General features: G+C 43.2%; 1 protein-coding gene across 2 annotated transcripts in view; it reads right to left on the bottom strand.

The window, feature by feature from the left end:
• Positions 1 to 9,239, bottom strand: part of TMEM178B (transmembrane protein 178B) — a 326,623-nt gene extending 317,384 nt beyond the window's left edge. For both annotated transcript variants that reach the window (XM_005296362.5, XM_065565731.1), the window contains exon 1: positions 7,081 to 9,239. In XM_005296362.5, the coding sequence (XP_005296419.1) occupies positions 7,081 to 7,462 (382 nt within the window). In that variant the 5' untranslated portion in view covers positions 7,463 to 9,239. The remainder of the gene's footprint in view (positions 1 to 7,080) is intronic.
• Positions 9,240 to 17,010: the final 7,771 nt, after the last annotated feature.

The following is a 17,010-nucleotide window of genomic DNA, read 5'->3' as shown; positions in this document are numbered from 1 at the left end:
GGGAGAGATCCCTGTACCTGAGCCATTCTTTTTCGGTGACAAATCTGAGGAACTCTCCCAGATTGAGGTGTCAATACAGGAGGTTTTGGAACAAATTGATCAAATTAAATAGAAATAAGTCACCAGGACCAGATGGTATTCACCCAAGAGTTCTGAAGGAATTCCAATATGAAATTACAGAACTACTAATTGTGGTATGTAACTTATTGCTTAAATCAACCACTGTACCAGATGACTGGAAGATAGCTAATGTAACACCAATTTTTTTAAAAGGTTCCAGATACTATACTGGCACTTACAAGCCAGTGAACCTAACTTCAGTACCAGGCAAATTGGTTTAAACTATAATCAAGAACACAATTTATCAGACACATAAACATGATATGTTGGGAAAGAGTCAGCACAGCTTTTGTAAAGAGAAATCATGCCTAGCCATTCTATTATAGGGTGTCAACAAGCATGTGGACAAGGGTGATCCAGTTGAGTACTTGGACTTTCAGAAAAACTTTGACAAGGTCCCCTCTTCAAAACAGAAAATATAAAATACTGCATGCAGGTCTGGTTGCCCCATCTCAAAAACGTATATTGGAATTGGAAAAGGTACAGAAAAGGGCAACAAAAATGATTAGGGATATGGAACAGCTTCCATGCGAGGAGAGATTAAAAAGACTGGGACTGTTCATCTTAGAAAAGAGATGACTAAGGGGGGGATATGATAGAAGTCTATAAAATCATGAGTTGTATGAAGAAAGTGAATAGGGACTATATAACACAAGAACCAGAGGTCACCCAATGAAATAAAGGTTTAAAACTAACAAAAGGAAGTACTTCTTTCACATAGCGCACAGTCAACCTGTGGATCTCATTGCCAGGGGATATTGTAAAGGCCAAAAGTATAACTGGATTCAAAAAAGAATTAGGTAAGTTCACGGAGGATAGGTCCATCAATGGCTATTAGCCAAGATGGTCAGGGATGCAACCCCAGGCTTCAGATGTCCCTAAACCTCTGACTGCCAGAAGCTAGGACTGGACAACACTTGAAATTTCCCTGATCTATTCATTCCCTCTAAAGCATTTGGCACTGGTCAGTGTCGGAAGACAGGATACTAGATTAAATGGACCATTGATCTGACCCAGTATGGCCGTTCTTATATTCTAGTTTTTTGCTCTTCACACAAGCATGCTTTTGTCTTTCCTATCTAAAATAATCCACCCTTGACCCCACTTGCCTCTCTAACTAATACTGACCCATTTTCCTTCTCCCTTCTGTCTCTAAACTCATTGAGCACACTGTTTATGATTGCTGTCTGGAGTTCCTCTCCTCCAATTCCTCCTAGACTCTCTTTAGCTTGGCTTCTGCCCTTTGCAGTCCACTGAACACACTCTCACCAAAGTCTCTGAGAACTTCTTCCAAGTCAAAGCCAGATCCACTACTCCATCCTCATCCTCCTTGACCTGATAACCCACCTTTGAACACCATCAACAGTGCTCTTTTTTTTTTAAATCTTATCTTCCCTTGGCTTCCATGACTGTCTTCTCCTGGTTCTCCTCCTACCTCTTTAATCATTCCTTCAGCCTGCCCTTCGGAAGATCCTCATCTTCCTCCTTTTCCTCTAACTTTCTATGGAAGTTCCACAGGGCAGTCCTTCATCTCTTTTTCTTCTCCCTCTATCCCTTATCTATGGGCGAGCTCACCTGCAAACACAAATTCAGCTACCATCTCTATGCTGATGACTGCAATGGGAATTGTGGTGCTCTAGGGTGAAATTCACTCCCCTTCAGAGACCCAGCACAAGGCCTGGGCATAACGTATGGTGAGGCATTGCTTTAAGTAAAGTTACAGCTGAACCCTGTGGGTATGTACCCTACACGGCTCTCTACATGCCCAAGCAATGCCACCCGTCTACACTGCTGTTTTTAGCAGTATAGTGTCCCACTGTTTCCCCACTGCCAGAGCCTTTCCCCGCCACAGAAAAGGCTCCAGCAGCAGGGAAAAGGTCCGGCAGCTCCCTGCTGCTGGAGACTTTCCCCACCACAGGGGAAAACCCCGGTAATGGGAAAAGGCTTTGGCAGAGGAAAGCAGTTGGGAAAGGCTCCAGTAGCTCTCCACTGATGGAGCCTTTCCCTACTGCCTCACCCTGCCAGAGCCTATCACTGCTGTGTGTTAGCTACAGACCGCAGCATGGACCCAGCCTGCCTTTCACCACAGTGTGTAGCTACACGTACACGGCATGCCGCCGCCAGTGGTGTGCAGTGTAGACGTAGCCTTAAGTAGTACCTTAGCAGTGCATGGGCCTTGTGCTGGACATGTGCACAAGGACAACTTTAACCTTGGAGGAGACTTGAAGGTGCTTGCAGTCCTGAAATCAATGGAACTTTCGCCACTGACTTCAACAGGAGCAGGATTAAGCCCTCAGTGAGGTCCACTTCATAAAGACGGAGTAATAGGATAATTGTTTTGGTTGTTTTGAAATAAAATATCATTAGATTGCTTTAAATTTATGAAGAATCCGTGAAAAACGAATGTCCTTATTCACCTGGCAAAACACTGATTTAAAAAAAAAAAAGTCAATTTCAAAGAACTGCAGGATACTGCAATTTTTTTAACGGACATAAATCTTTCTACTCCTATACATACCCGCAGTAGCTGCTCATCAGACTTTTCCAACTGCCTATAAATAATCCCTAGTGACCGCTGGAATGGTCTTGTTATGCCTTTCTCATTCAGTTGTGCCATGCATCTGACAAATCTAAACACAGAGTACCTTCATTCCAGAATCCTTGCACATTATTTGCTGTGGAGTTAGCCTGCATGGGAATTAGATTTTCTTTTTGTTTCTATGTTGGCATGGGATAAAAATACTCACAATAAAGTGTTTAAAAAATAGGACTTAATATGACTGCTGTGTATCTTTGGGGGCAAAAAATTAAGGTTATTGCCATATTTTTCTATAACTGGATTCCAGTGGCAGCAAGCGGAGACCATACCAGACAGTTTTAATTGGCAGTCTTCCAAACACATGATGAAAGGTCCTCTGAGTAGTAATTGTCTAAGTGGAATGATCTCAGGTTATTGTGTAACTTCTTCATATGTGGTATTGTAGCTTTATTATGAAATGATTTAATCTTTTTTTTCCCCGTTCTTGTTTCCCTTACTGATCAATACAGAGGGAGCTTCCAAAGTTGCCATCTGATACAGACTCAAGAAGCTCTGTTTTCCTTTTGGGTTATTATGAGTCAAACACAATAGGATGTAATCTGATTACTGCAAAGGCAGGAAATAAACTCCTCCCTCTCCCAACCATGTACCACACTGAATTGACAGTTCTGTGCATTAAAGGTCTTTGCTTGCTGGCTTGTTTTTTGCTTTCCACTAGAGAATCATTACTGAAAGATGGACCACTGGTCCAAGATGGTATAGTGACTCCTAAGTCCAAAATGAGTGCAGCAACAGTGCTGTAAAATTCATTCTTCTTGGAAGAAACCTAGATTATTCACATGAATTAAAATGAAGTTAATTTCCTGCTACTTAGACACTAGAAAGGCTTTCAAGATCAATGGTAAAATCCTGGCCCCACTAAAGTCAATGGGAAAGATTAAACCCCAAGACAGAACAGAATCAGAGGCCCAAACACTTACTCCCATAAGTAGGCCTTACTCCCAAGAGTGATCCTATTGAATCCAATGGGACTATTCATGTAGGGGGGAGGGATAGCTCAGTGGTTTGAGCACTAGCCTGCTAAACCCAGGGTTGTGAGTTCAATCCTTGAGGGGGCAACTTAGGGATCTGAGGCAAAATCAGTACTTGGTCCTGCTAGTGACCTTTCAAGGTCCCTTCCAGTTCTAGGAGATAGGATATCTCCATATGCAATATTTGGAGCTGCAACCTGCATTGATTTAAACAATTCATAAATAGGCACACTGGCTGAAAATGACATTTGTGCAGAGGGGCAACACAAGGTTGGTGCACCACTTAAATGCTCCAAATGGTTTTACATGGTGCTGGCCCTCTGCCCAAGGAGAGATTTCACCAGTAGTGCATATGCAGCCCACTTGTGGTATTTGACTACTGCAGGCATGGTAAGATCTTTCAGAATCCTTCATGTTCACACATGGCATGCTGAGCCCAGCTCCTACACACTCAGTTTCTACTACCGGAGGAGATTCTGTGATGAGAGATTAATCATCCAAGGATCATGAATATGTCAGAGTGCCTCATTTTGGACCCAACACTGTTCTCTACACCTGACAGCAGTGGAAAATATACTTACACCACATCCACAATATTACTACAGAACCTAGAGAAATGCAGGAATCTCTGCCCTCAGGACATGGAACTGGGACACTATTTGGTTGCCCATATAAGGATGGCCTATACACATATATATTGAATACCTTTTGCAGTGATAGCTGGATGCAAAGATTTTTAATGGAGTTTTAAAAAAATTACTTTATGGTAATAAGTAAAGTCCTTTAGTTCTTTGATATTTTTGTATCATATATAGATATCATATAAAGATAGTTATACTGTAGCATGATGGTTGAGAATTTATTTTTGAGTAAGGTAAAGCTTCACATTCCTAAGTTGTCGTAATCTTTACTTTTCTGTGTTTTAATTCTTAAAGTTATAAGGCAATGCAACCCCCTATTTTTAAAGATAATGAGCAAGTATTACGCTGCATAATGACTCAGAGTTGTTATATAGATGTATCCTCAATCAAAATAATCCCCCATTTCACTGTAATATTGACACTTGCCTTAAAAGAACCTCCCTCCTTTTACCTCTCCCTCTTCACCCACACAGAAAAAGCTAAAGGTGTATTGCAAAGCTTCAAAAGATAAAGACAAAATATTGTTTAAGCTCACAAATCATGCAACAATATACACCCAATTTTCAAACCAAATGGCAACCAATTGCATGCATATAATTGTGCAACCTACCCAAAATGCAAACACAAATCTGATATTTGTGCACAAACATTGACAACTGCCTGGCTGGCCCTGGCGTAATCATATATCCAATCTGCAGGCATGCATTGGGTACTTGAGTCCATAAATTAGGCACCTGCCTCCGTTTGAATATCTGCCTCAATATGTTTAGGCTAAACTGATCGCACACGAAAAATTAAAACTAGATCTTCCAAAAATCAACTCTTTCTGCAAATATTTATCTGCCTGAGGTTATGGCTGTGTGTTCCACCATCACTAACACCTAAAACAGTGGTCCTTACAGTGGTTCAGATGTTAAGTGATTTCAACAGCTCTATTAGGGGAAACAGATTCCTCAACTTAGGACATAGCAGGCAGGCAAAAGGAGGATTGATTTTCATATATTTTGTTTTAAAATGAAATGCATTTATAATCTTTTAAACTACATTTTAAATAGACTTAGTATTTGTGAAATTTGCTGGAGACTGAAATTCACTATTTATCCTTATACCAGGCAGAGCACACATTATAGTGCAAGCAATCCCTGCACTGTCACACCATTATGCCTCAACCCTGACCTGGAGGGATTAAAGGACTCCTTGGCTTCACAGCTGTGACTGCCAATCAGGGTGCCAAACGTGATGACAGGTTTTGGATGTGGTCATTTGTCCATTACAAAATGGACTGAAGCCTCCAATCTATTTCACATAAACGACTGAACAGCCACCACATAGTAATGACTTGCTCACTAACAGCCTGGGCTAGATTTGAACTAGCAATCTAGAGGTGAAAGGCTCCATATTTCATTACGCATTTGTACTTCGTGTGCCTATGTGGTGTTATTAACCTTTTGCGGTTCACTTTTAAAATAAACAGAAGTAAACTCTATATTCATAAATGTGATTAGCTCCTTCGATATTTTTGCATGTGGTATTTGTAAAGGGGAGTAGGACAGGCAAAGAGAATCACTAGAATTTTGGATAGCTAATATATTTAAAACACAAGTGATTTTAAAGATTATATTGTATAAGAAGCAATCAATTCATTTTGGGGAAAATATACTAATAGGTAATCCTCTGAATTCATCATAAGGACTCTGGCGAGAAAGGATGTTTTGTTGTAGGGAATAGCATCATGGGACCAGCAAGGATGCTGTAATCCTCAACTGGAACCCTAATCATCTTGCAAAAACATCCATCTTTTTTGAAGGAATGTTTAACTTAGTTGGTGTTTGTACACAGCTGTTTGTGCTGCGCTCTGGATCAAAGAACCGTTCAAGGCAAATTAACCATCATCCTCACCAATTCCTCAGAAAAATAAAACAAGAACAGCACAATGATGCTACTGGCAAACATCTGTGTCTCCTTCTTGGGAGAAAACCATTCCTCTTCAGACCCTTCTTGATGAATCAGTTTTGGCACAGTGAACATATTCCAGAATCTGGATTGGAATAAGCAGCAAGCAGGCTGTATTCTCTCTCTTGCTCTCTGGCATTTCCCTTTGTTTATTCCCATTTTCAATGTTAGAGCAAGCCTGTGTGTTTAAGGCAAATTGTGTAATTGGGAGCTGATGTTGAAATTTGATGTGGCAATCAGGAATAGTAAAATACACACATGTACAGCCGGGGTAACAAAACAAACAAAAAATGGGCTGGACCAGCAGGGTCAAATGAAGACTTTTCTAATCTGCGAATTATTAATATTGTTTACTCCTCCAGGCAGGTGCTCAGAGGGCAGCCTTATGAAAACCTTAGACAGAGAGACAGATTACCCTCCCTGCAAATATGTAATCATGCCATTCTAGACTCCCTCCCCTTCAAGTCTCAGTAACAGAGAACTGGACACCGTGTACCAAACGGTTAAGCAATGGTTTGTGAGATTACACACTTCAGAACCTTAAACTGCAGAATCCCCATTGCAAGGAGGGGTCCATGGCTGGGAATGTTTGCTCTGCTATGTTAGATAGTGGGAACTAGCTGGAACTAGGGGTGCTGTTGCACCCACTGGCTTGAAGTGGTTTCCATTATACACATGATTTACAGTTTGGTTCAATGGCTCTGGGCACCCCCGCCATACAAATTATTCCAGCGCCCCTGTCAGGCGCTGTAACTCAGCCCAGCTCAGCTCATTCATTTTGCAAAGCGGGCCTTACCTTTGGCAATCAGCTCCTCCAGCTCTTGGTCGAAGCCCAGTCTGTGGCATTTCCTCCAGAGCCCCATGTTGGTTGAGTTGTACTGTCTGTTGCACTCATCGGCGGCGCTCATTGCAAAGAGCTGCCTCCTGTTCCTTGCCAAGAGGAGTTTCCCTTCCCAGCGGTCCAACCTAGATCTGCTGGCCCTCAGAGGCAGGTTGTTGTTGGAGTTGTAAATGAAGCCAGGGTCGTTTCTCCTGGTGGTGAAGCTTTTGCACCTCTCTCTGTGCTTCCTGGCGTCCGTTTCATACCAGTGGTCGGAGCAGATTGCCACCGCCAGCATGCCCAGGGCACACAAAGCTAGAGAGAGGCCAGCATAGAGCAGTAACCTTCCCGCAGCCATACCTCAGCTTCACAGCAACACCATGGACATCTTCACAACAGGCAAAGCCCTTCCACGCGAGACCCCGCGGAAACCTCCAGGAGCAGCTGCTGGGAGTCACTTGACAGCGCGTCTGCCTTCAATGTCAACAACTCGGGCGGGTTCACATCCAAGCCGCCGGAGCCTGGAAAAGCTCTACGAAGTTCTGGCCTGGAGGCAATCCTGGAGACTCACCCGCTTCTCTTATGGCTCCACTCTTCCAGCGCAGAGCATGCCAAGTGCAGACCCGGCGAAGAAATCTGAGCTTCCCACTTAAAAACAGAGGCGTGCCTGTACAGAGGTGTGTGCCCCCCGCTGCATGGGCATGGAAGGGGTCTGGGGGTCAGGGCAAGGAATCTTCCCTTGCAGTGTCCTGAAGGCTCTGGCCGTAAGATCGGTCCACCAAGCTCTTTCGATCTGGCCAGCTGACGAAGACAGAAGGGTCCCTTTAATATCAGCGTGTGACCTGCAACATCCCAAGAGCACAGGGCTGGAGAGGAAAGTTCAACGGCAGCAGTCACAGCTATCCTGGTTGCAAGAATCAATGACTTGCCTTTTCTTTGTCAGTAGCCCGACAAGCGCATCAGCTGGTTGGCTGGATGGTTAGGGTCGGGAAGGGGAGGTGGGGAAGAAATGTGTTGTTTTAATTTCAATCCCTGGTCTGGGGGGGGGGGTCCCTCCACCCCTAATTAGCGATCCACACTCGCAGGCGTCTTTCCATTAGCAGACTGCATGTAGGTGTGCAGCCAGTGACATCTTTGTTTCAAAACCACCTCCGCCTCTGTCCCAGCCTTGCCATTCACTAGGTTTGTTTTGTTGTCGGTGGTGCTGTCATCAAGGCAACGGAATGGATCAGTTTCTTCCCTTGACTGGCTGAAGCTGGAGCGCAGCGACTTACCCACCGCACCGGGGTTCTGCTCTCATCCACAGAAACGCAGCAGCCCCGCCGGTGCCCAGGGCTCAGCGTGAGGCGGCTGGAGGATGAGGGTTGGAAGAGATGCAGGATTCAGCACCATGGACCGTGCCAGCTTCCTTCAGGCAGCAATGAAGACAGTCCTAGACCCCAGCCTTTTTTCCCTCGCGTTCCCCTCCTGTTGTTGCAAAGAGTCCTTTTTCACCGGGGCTTCAATTCGTTGGGCAAGGTTTTCCTAATACACAGGCACGTTCCCCATCTGCAAAATGAAGGCAGGCAGGCAGGCAGGCAGGCAGGGCTGATTAAAAGGATGGTAGGGAAAAAACAACCAACCTAAGAAGGGGGGGGGGGGAAGGAAAACAGCCTCTAACAGTTGTCAACAGCTTTCGGTCTGCACCATTTCTCTGACATATGGCCTGATCTCCACACAGGAGCCAAGATCACTAGCTCAGCAGCTTCCTGCGATTCCTATCCCCAGCCTCAGCAGTTATATATTCAGACATTTTTTTTTTTGCTTAAATTTCCATTCCCTTCTTTTCTAACGGGAATAACTCACCCATCTCGCCGAGATCGGGAGCAACAGAAGGCGAGCTGGAGTCCGCGAGCTTTAAAAATCTCATTTCACCGTGTTCAACCCAAATAAGAGCGAATCCAATCTTCTGTACACCTGGGAATCATTCCTTGTTCAAACACTGAGCCCTGCAGCCTTGGCTAAAGGCTACAGACAGAGAATACAGAGCACTGAGCCAAAAGCCAGTGATGTCACCCATGCAACGTGAGACTCATTTCTTATTTCTCTAGCCTCCTTAAAGATAAACTGCACCACTTCATAGACAGGAAACGTCTAAGTCTTACTCTGTTAAAGGGGGGCGGAGGTAAAACCTGGATCTACCTGTACCCTGCTGGAGTCTGCTGATTTTTAACCACAAGCCCTCCAATGGTGCCACCAAAATACACAAGTGTAGCCGTGTCTTACTGAACCAACAAAATCAACCCCCCGAACGTATCCCATGGCACATGAGCTCGCCAAAAACCTGGATTCTATTGGCTCCAGACAAATTTTGGCCCCAGTCCCAGTCATAATCTTGAACTAGAAAACAAGAACAGTGGTTCCTACTACATAAAAAAAAATCTGGACCCTGACACATCGTGGAGCAAGCGCACCGCAAAATCCCAAACCTGGCACATGGATTCAGGGGCATTGGAACAATATGTATAGTGGGGGTGCTGAGCCATTGAACCAAACTGTAAACCCTGTATATAATGGAAACCACTTCAAGCCAAGGGGTGCAGTAACACCCCAGCACCCCTAGTTCCAGCACCTATGCATGGATCCATCCAGCTGTATGCCCCCCAATAGAAAACAAGTACAGGCACACCTGCCTCAAAAAATCCAGACCACGATGCACCCCAGAGAAGTAGTATTGCAAAATCCTGGATCCATATGGATCCTTGCAACTTTTGGCCCCAATACCCAAATTGTACAATCAAAAGAGACAGAAAGTGCAGCCTTTCCCACTTTACTGGAATAATAGAGATTCTGCTGCATCATGGCCCCAGCAGCACTGGAAAACATAGATCTGGCACCTGGATCCTGCCCATTTTTAACCCAATCCCTTAAATTCTACTGTCTAAATAGAAAAAGAAATGTAGTAATTCCTAGTGCACCAAAAAAATTTAGATCCTGTTGCAAAGTGATGCAGCCGCATCACAAAAATGTTGATTGAGCATCTGAATCCAGTTTGATCCTACCAAATTTGGCCTTAAGCCAAAACAAATTGTACCAGGAAAAGAGACAACACATGTAGCATCTCCTGTTTAACCAGAAAAATCCAGATTCCAGTCCACTGTGACTTTCAAAGCAGCCTATTGGATTTAGATACACAGCTTACATTAATTTATGCTTAAAATTAATAAAAAAATATGTTTAAATCACATGGGGTGTTTAGGAAATCACAATGGAAAGATGGTAATCTAAACCTACCTTTAATGTGATCATCCACATCTGCTAGACCAGTTCCATTGCCAAATTTCAATATTATGGTATGACTGGTTGTTGGCTGGTGTCTAGAAAGATCCAGATGTCAGATTAAGTTTGTTGTGGTTTCAGTGAAACAACACATTGGATAAAGATTAATCAGATGTAGAAATATGGCTCCCTTCACTGTTTATCTAAAATGTAAAACTTGGAGTATTTAGGTGAAAAATGGGCTAGACCATACGGGATCCACATCCATATTTGGATTTTTCAAGTGATCATGTTCCAGGATATATCAAGGTGTAACAGTCTGTGCTCCTATGTTCACTCCTTTTAGGAGATTATGATAAATTTTGTACAAAGTATGCCTTGTGAGGTATCATTTGAAAACTCATAATTGGCTGACCATTATTGTCCTGGTAAAATATGTATGGCAACATTGTGTGTAAAGTTATACGGTTCCACTGTATGATATTACTAAAACATGTTCCAAATCTGGGGAGCAGTCACAAACCAGTTCCTCAGAGACAAAAGGCTAGCCAACGCCTCAGCCAGGTGTCAGCAAAATCAAATGGACCATCACCTGGTTAAGTGGTCATTCTTTGTCAGGAAAGTGTATGTGGGTAAAAACCTACATCTTGGCAAAGAAACAGCTGGGGGTTCCTGTCTTTGTCTCCTGAACTGCAGATGGAGATGATTCTCAAAGACGAGAAATAACTATAAGAAGAGAGAGCAGATGCCCCAAATGATCTCTCCCTTTCTCTCTACTCACAGCATTGACAACATTTGAAGAACAAAGGAAGCAACATTGGTCTGGGAGAAGGATCCTGACCTAAAGAATTCAGCCAGTAAGACTGCTAAGACATCTGGTGAGAGAGACTTTTTTCTTTGAATCTATTTAGCGTGTTAAGTTAGGAATTAGTTGCAATTTACTTCTATTTTTTTGTAACCAATTCTGACTCTTATGCCTCATTACTTGTAGTCACTTAACATTTATCTTTCTGTAGTTAATAAATTTGTTTTATTGTTTTATCTAAACCATTGTGTTTGGATTCAAGCGTTTCGGAAGCTCCATTTGGGATAACAGGATTTGTGCATATTATTTTCTATTAATAACATGACAGACTTTATATGAACTTGTATTTTCCAGGAGAGAGCTGGGCAGTACAAGACATACATTTCTGGGGGTAAGTCTGGGACTGGGAATTTGCTGGTGTTGCTCTGTAGAATAATTCAAGGGTGGCTGGCCATAGCACTCATACAATACAACTGCAAGTAACTTGGGGTTCTGGAGGCTGGTGCCCCAAGTTGGAGATTTGAGGGGACACAGCTGTCCATCAGTTCAGATTTCACCCAGGGTAATGTTGCACAGGGATCCAATTTTCATAATGGATTAGGAGCAGCTACACTTTTGGTCTCCACTTAGACAGTAGAGTTTAGAGGGTTGTGGCCAAACATTTGCTGGATCCAGAATGATTCAGATGTCAGCTATGTCTTTCTAGGTTGCTTTTGCATGGGGATGTGTAAGAAGCTGGAATTCACTGGTCAAAAAAGAGGGGCAAAATGCATTGTCTATTTTGATGGAACAATGTGTTGGCATGGGGCACAAATATTAGGATCCAGGAGGTGCTGGGTGTTAGACAAGTGTCTTTTACAGTATTATTGAGCAGCAATATATAGGCATCTGGATTTTTACAGTGCAGTTAGAGCAGCTATACTCCTGCTGCTGGTAGAATTTTGGGGTTTGGGCTAAAACAACCAACCTAGCAGAAGCCAAGTCCTAAATGCATGTTTTATGGTGCTGTTGCACCACTTTGAAACTAGGTGGGATGAGGTGTTCACCCCACACAAGGTGGAGCAGATTAAATTAGGTTAATTAACCTGACCGGCTCCACCTGGGGGAGAGTCAGGGCTCGACTGAATCAGCTCAGCTGAGAAGGAACAGCGGGGCTGCCATAAAGCCAGGAAGTTGGCAGCAGAAAGGGGCTGCAGTGAGGGTAGCCTTCAGTCTTCATAAAAGGGAGGTGTGTTTGGGGCTATGGAGTTAAGTGGGCTGTCTTGGGAGGAAGGAATTTGAGTTGGTAAGCCTGGAGAGGGGGAGCCAGAAGCTGTAGGAAGGATTCCAGGGAAAGAACAACAGGGTCTGAGAACAGACTGCAGTTGCTAGATGTAGGGTCCTTGGAGTAGAGAGTGTGTCTGGGATCCTATACCAGCCACTGGGGAAGTGGCACAGACTTGGTAGTGGAGCAAAAGACTGCCTGGGATAGTCATCCATTGGGACTTCGAAATCCTGGAAGGGCAGACTGTAGTGAGCTGGCTGGAGAGCCTAGTCACAAAGGAGTACGTCAAGTCCCTGGGGGAGTGGGGGCAGGTGTGAGGAAAGGGGCATTGGAACAGACAGAAGGAGGTGCCCTAGCAGTGAGTGGACTCTGTGACACAAGGTCTAGATTTTGTGGTGTATTGGAAGCTATTTTTTGTCTATTGAGACTGTGGAATTGGGGGGATCAGGGTTAAAAATCCATTGTCCGGTTACTAGATCTGTGTTTTTTTTCCCAGTGATATGGAGCCAAGATGCATCAGGGGCCACAGGAATAATCTAAGATAGGAACGTCTACACATGTTTTCTATTTAGACATTAGAATTTGGGGCAAGGGGCCAAACTTTCGCAGGGCTCAGCATGATCCATGTACCAGACTTTGGTTTTTGTGATACTCTTGCTCTTGGATGCATCAGGGGCTGGATTTCCCCCCCCTTTTTTTTTTTTGCAGTTGGAGAAGCTAGACTTGCTCTTTATTTTGATCACCTACAGTCTGGGGACTTGAGGCCAAAAATTAGCAGGATCCACCTAGATCCAGGTTTCAATTGTTTCCTTTCAAAGGCAAACCCGTGGCACTCTATGTGCAATTTTTTTGCTTGTATTTGTAGCACTGTCAGACAGCAATCTATGTCCTCCCTCAAGTCACTTTCAGTATATAAATGTTCAAGAAAGTGTAGGGTTTCACATTAACTTCTATTTAACTCTTAGAATTAAGATTTTTTCCCATTGTCTCATTCTTCTCAAAAGGGGTAGATTACTGCTCAATGCAGACCTTACAAACATTTTCTTTGACTCCTAGCAAGATTATTATAGGCAGCCCCATCTCAGCATAAACAGATCATTATTAAATTCTCTCACTCCCATGCTGCCCCCACCTCACCAAGGGAAAAACAATCATTGTGGATCCTTTGATGAATGTAAGATGGGAGAACGATCTTAAAGAAGTATAGAAGAGTACACAGACTCTTTTGGGTCCTATATACAAATGTTTCTCTATAGTTAATTAGGGGTGTCTCAGGGAAGGGGATTAATACAATGATTTGAAATCAGTTTGGATATAAAGATGTAATTTGAGGAAATTATTAAAATGAAAGTTGAGGGATTTGTTTGTGTAGATTACAATATCTATGAAAGATAGACAAGATAAGGCACTGGTGCACTAAAAACCATGTCTGAAGGAACAGCCCAAAGATTCCATTCAGAACAAATTCGTTGTGACAAGCTGCCTGTATTACTGGTTAGACCTCACCACAGATGTTATCTTACAGATAATGACAGTCCATTCTCCCTCTCTTTGCAGGACTGTTTCAGTTCTCCTTAGCATCCTTTAGACACAGCAGCCTAATGTCTTTCAAGAAAACGTCAGTTACAGAGAGAGGCCCTACTAAGGTGCATTCGGGCATTTGGGGGTCAGGGTGGGGGAATGGCAGGGTTGCTTGGAGAATCAACTGCAATTTGCTTTTCTTCATATTTTAAAATCAAAATGACCTCCACCATATTTTTCCTCATCGTCCTTCTCTCTTTTTTAAGAAAGAGAGTTCAGTGCCATCTAGTGGGGGAGGGGATCAAACAGCTCAATACATGTTTCTGTTCACAGGGATCTGTGCTGCTAACTCAATTTATTCAATGGAGAGAGCTGAGCCTTAGTATTTCCCTTCTCTCTTTGGCAATTCTTTGCGCTACTAGCCTGGGCAGAGTGTATAATAGGCTGGGGAAAGCAGTGCCTCCCCAAACAGCCCTATGTGGCCCCTCCCACGCTCCACCCCGAGGCCCCTCCTGCTGCCAGTTGGCCTCAGCCCAGGCAGGCTGCTCCTCTTTTCAGAAGGGAAGCCGTCTGGGGCTGGGGCTAAGGCGGTTGGCACTTGGGTGGCTGGGGCTGCGCTGCCCACCTGGTGCTCCGGAGCAGGGGGGGGGCCACGCACCGCCCACCCAGTGCTCTGGGGCATGGTGGGGGGGGCTGCATGCCATGCACCCGGCACCCTGTGGCTGGGGAGGGGCCCAGGCGATCCAAGGCTGGGGGGGACTGGCAGCTGGGGGGAGGTCTGGGTTGGGGGTGGTGGAAGGGGCGGGGCCTCAGGCAGAAGGGGTGGGTCAGGCTGGGGGCTAGCCTCCCCAAGCCCATAGTTCACCCACTGCCCATGAGTTTTTGGGTGCACAAGCAATACAAGATCTATCACAGATTCTATAAGAGGGAATCTAAAATAGAGAGGGAAAGGATGGTTTTGGGGTCAAGCCATTGGACAGAGACTCAAGAGATGTGGATTCAATTCTTAACTCTGTCACAGACTTGCTATGCATCAGAGGGCAAATCACTTAGTCCTTCAGTTCCCTGCCCTTTCTCTGTCTTGTCTATTTACATTGTAAATTCTTTGAGGCAGGGACTATCTCTTACTTTAAGTTTGAACAGTGCCTAACACAGGAGTTCACTGTGGGGATTGTGGCCTGTAGGATGGACACAAACAGGAGTCGGAGGTTGTTGCCACTCTGCTCCTCCCATGTTAATAAGATTGGAAAAAGGGCTAGATCCCAGCTAGTTGGAAGTCAGTCACCATAGTGAAAAGGACACTACTGTATACAAAAAGTTGAGAACTACTGGCCTGCCACAATGGGATTCCAGTCTTGGTTGGAGTCTCTCTAGACACTGCGGTAATATAAATAATTAGTTCTTGATCTTTTTAATTCAACCCCAAATTTTATCCATTCTTTTTCTATATGATCTCCCATCCTGTAATCGTTTACAGCCCTGTCTCACATTCTTTTACTATATTTCAGTCAAAACCCCCAAATGCTGTTACAAATTACATCCTAGTTTCAATTTAGTGAATTGGCTCCTATGTGTCAAAAATAAACATAGATCATTTTTTAAAAATATATTCATATATAATTTGTGCTTTTTATGGAAAAGCTCATGAATTCTACGTTCCCTAATGTAGTTCAAATTATTACTATTGCAGATTGTCCAATATTAATTCTTTTCAGTGCTACATATGCAATAATGAATCCAGGGGCAAAGTCTCCTTTTGGGAGACCAAAAGCTCCCATTCTACAAATTATATAGTAAGACAGCACACATATACATACTTGACACAATATAGTGATAATTTTACACAATGTAATAGAGTAAAAGCTGTGCTATCTGGCATTTTATCAACCAGAAAGCTCTATTAACCAGCATTTCTGATATCTCCTAATACAAATCTTCAGTCTAGTATCCGGGACTAGTATACTGCCCAGGAGGTTATGCAATTGCACATTCTGCAATCGACTTTTATGCAAAAGAGGCAGAAGACAAATAAGCAAGCTGATATCAGGGATTTATTCAAAAAAGCAGCTTCCAAGGTGTGTCATAGGGTCATTACAGATTCAGCCCAATCTCCTACACCTTCAACATCTACAATGATAATTGATGTTGATAATGATGACCCTGAGGCACTGCAAGATCCTGAAGTGCCTTCTGAATCATCAAAGATTAAATTATGTTCGGTATAGTTTTAGTGTTAAGTGTATTTTTAGTGATCTGTGTGTATGACATGCACTGCCCATAGCGATATGTAGTGTTATAAGATAACCTACTGTATAGAAAACTACTGGATTGCTGAGTACTTGTGTACTATTTTATACTTTATTCATTTTATTGTATTCTTATTCTTTGAAAATTGGTATTTCGTTGCTAAGTATAACTCTTAATTAACCAAAATTTTTGACTAACCCGCACCCCACCTCCCCCATTTCCCCAACATGTTGGATTACAAAGCTTTTACTGTAGATCAAATTTTGCTCTAGTAAACTCACCTAATACAGATAAATTCTACTAATGGCAAAGAAATTACTCCAGATTTTCACCAATGTAGAAGAGTAAAATTTGACTGATGTTCCCAGGTGATAGATATATCATATTATTGCACAAATTAGAAACCTATCAATACATACACACACTGTTTCTCTACATCGGTAGATATAGTACATAAAAAAACCCTATGTTAAGGGTTGCAAAATTAAACATCCAAATTAGGAAATGCCAGAATTAAGGCTACCTGTGCTATAGTAATTTACCCCTCATATGTATGTCTGCACATTATGATAGCTTTTAACTACATGATCACATACAATTTTTTTCTACAGGACTCTTGCCTTTTTCAATGAACAGGATAGATGGCACTCACTTAATGAACAGCTATTCACCACTTCTTTTTATCTTCATCATTCGCTGTGTGGTCCTATGCATTGTTTAATGCACTGGCAAAACCCAGCACTGAATACAGAATTATTAATTTCCTCATGGGCTTTTCTATGGTCCTGTCAGCGTAGTGTCTTAAATTAAT

Source organism: Chrysemys picta, chromosome 1, assembly GCF_011386835.1.
Source record: "Chrysemys picta bellii isolate R12L10 chromosome 1, ASM1138683v2, whole genome shotgun sequence".
Taxonomy (NCBI): domain Eukaryota; kingdom Metazoa; phylum Chordata; order Testudines; family Emydidae; genus Chrysemys; species Chrysemys picta.
This window is presented reverse-complemented; position numbering and strand designations above follow the sequence as displayed.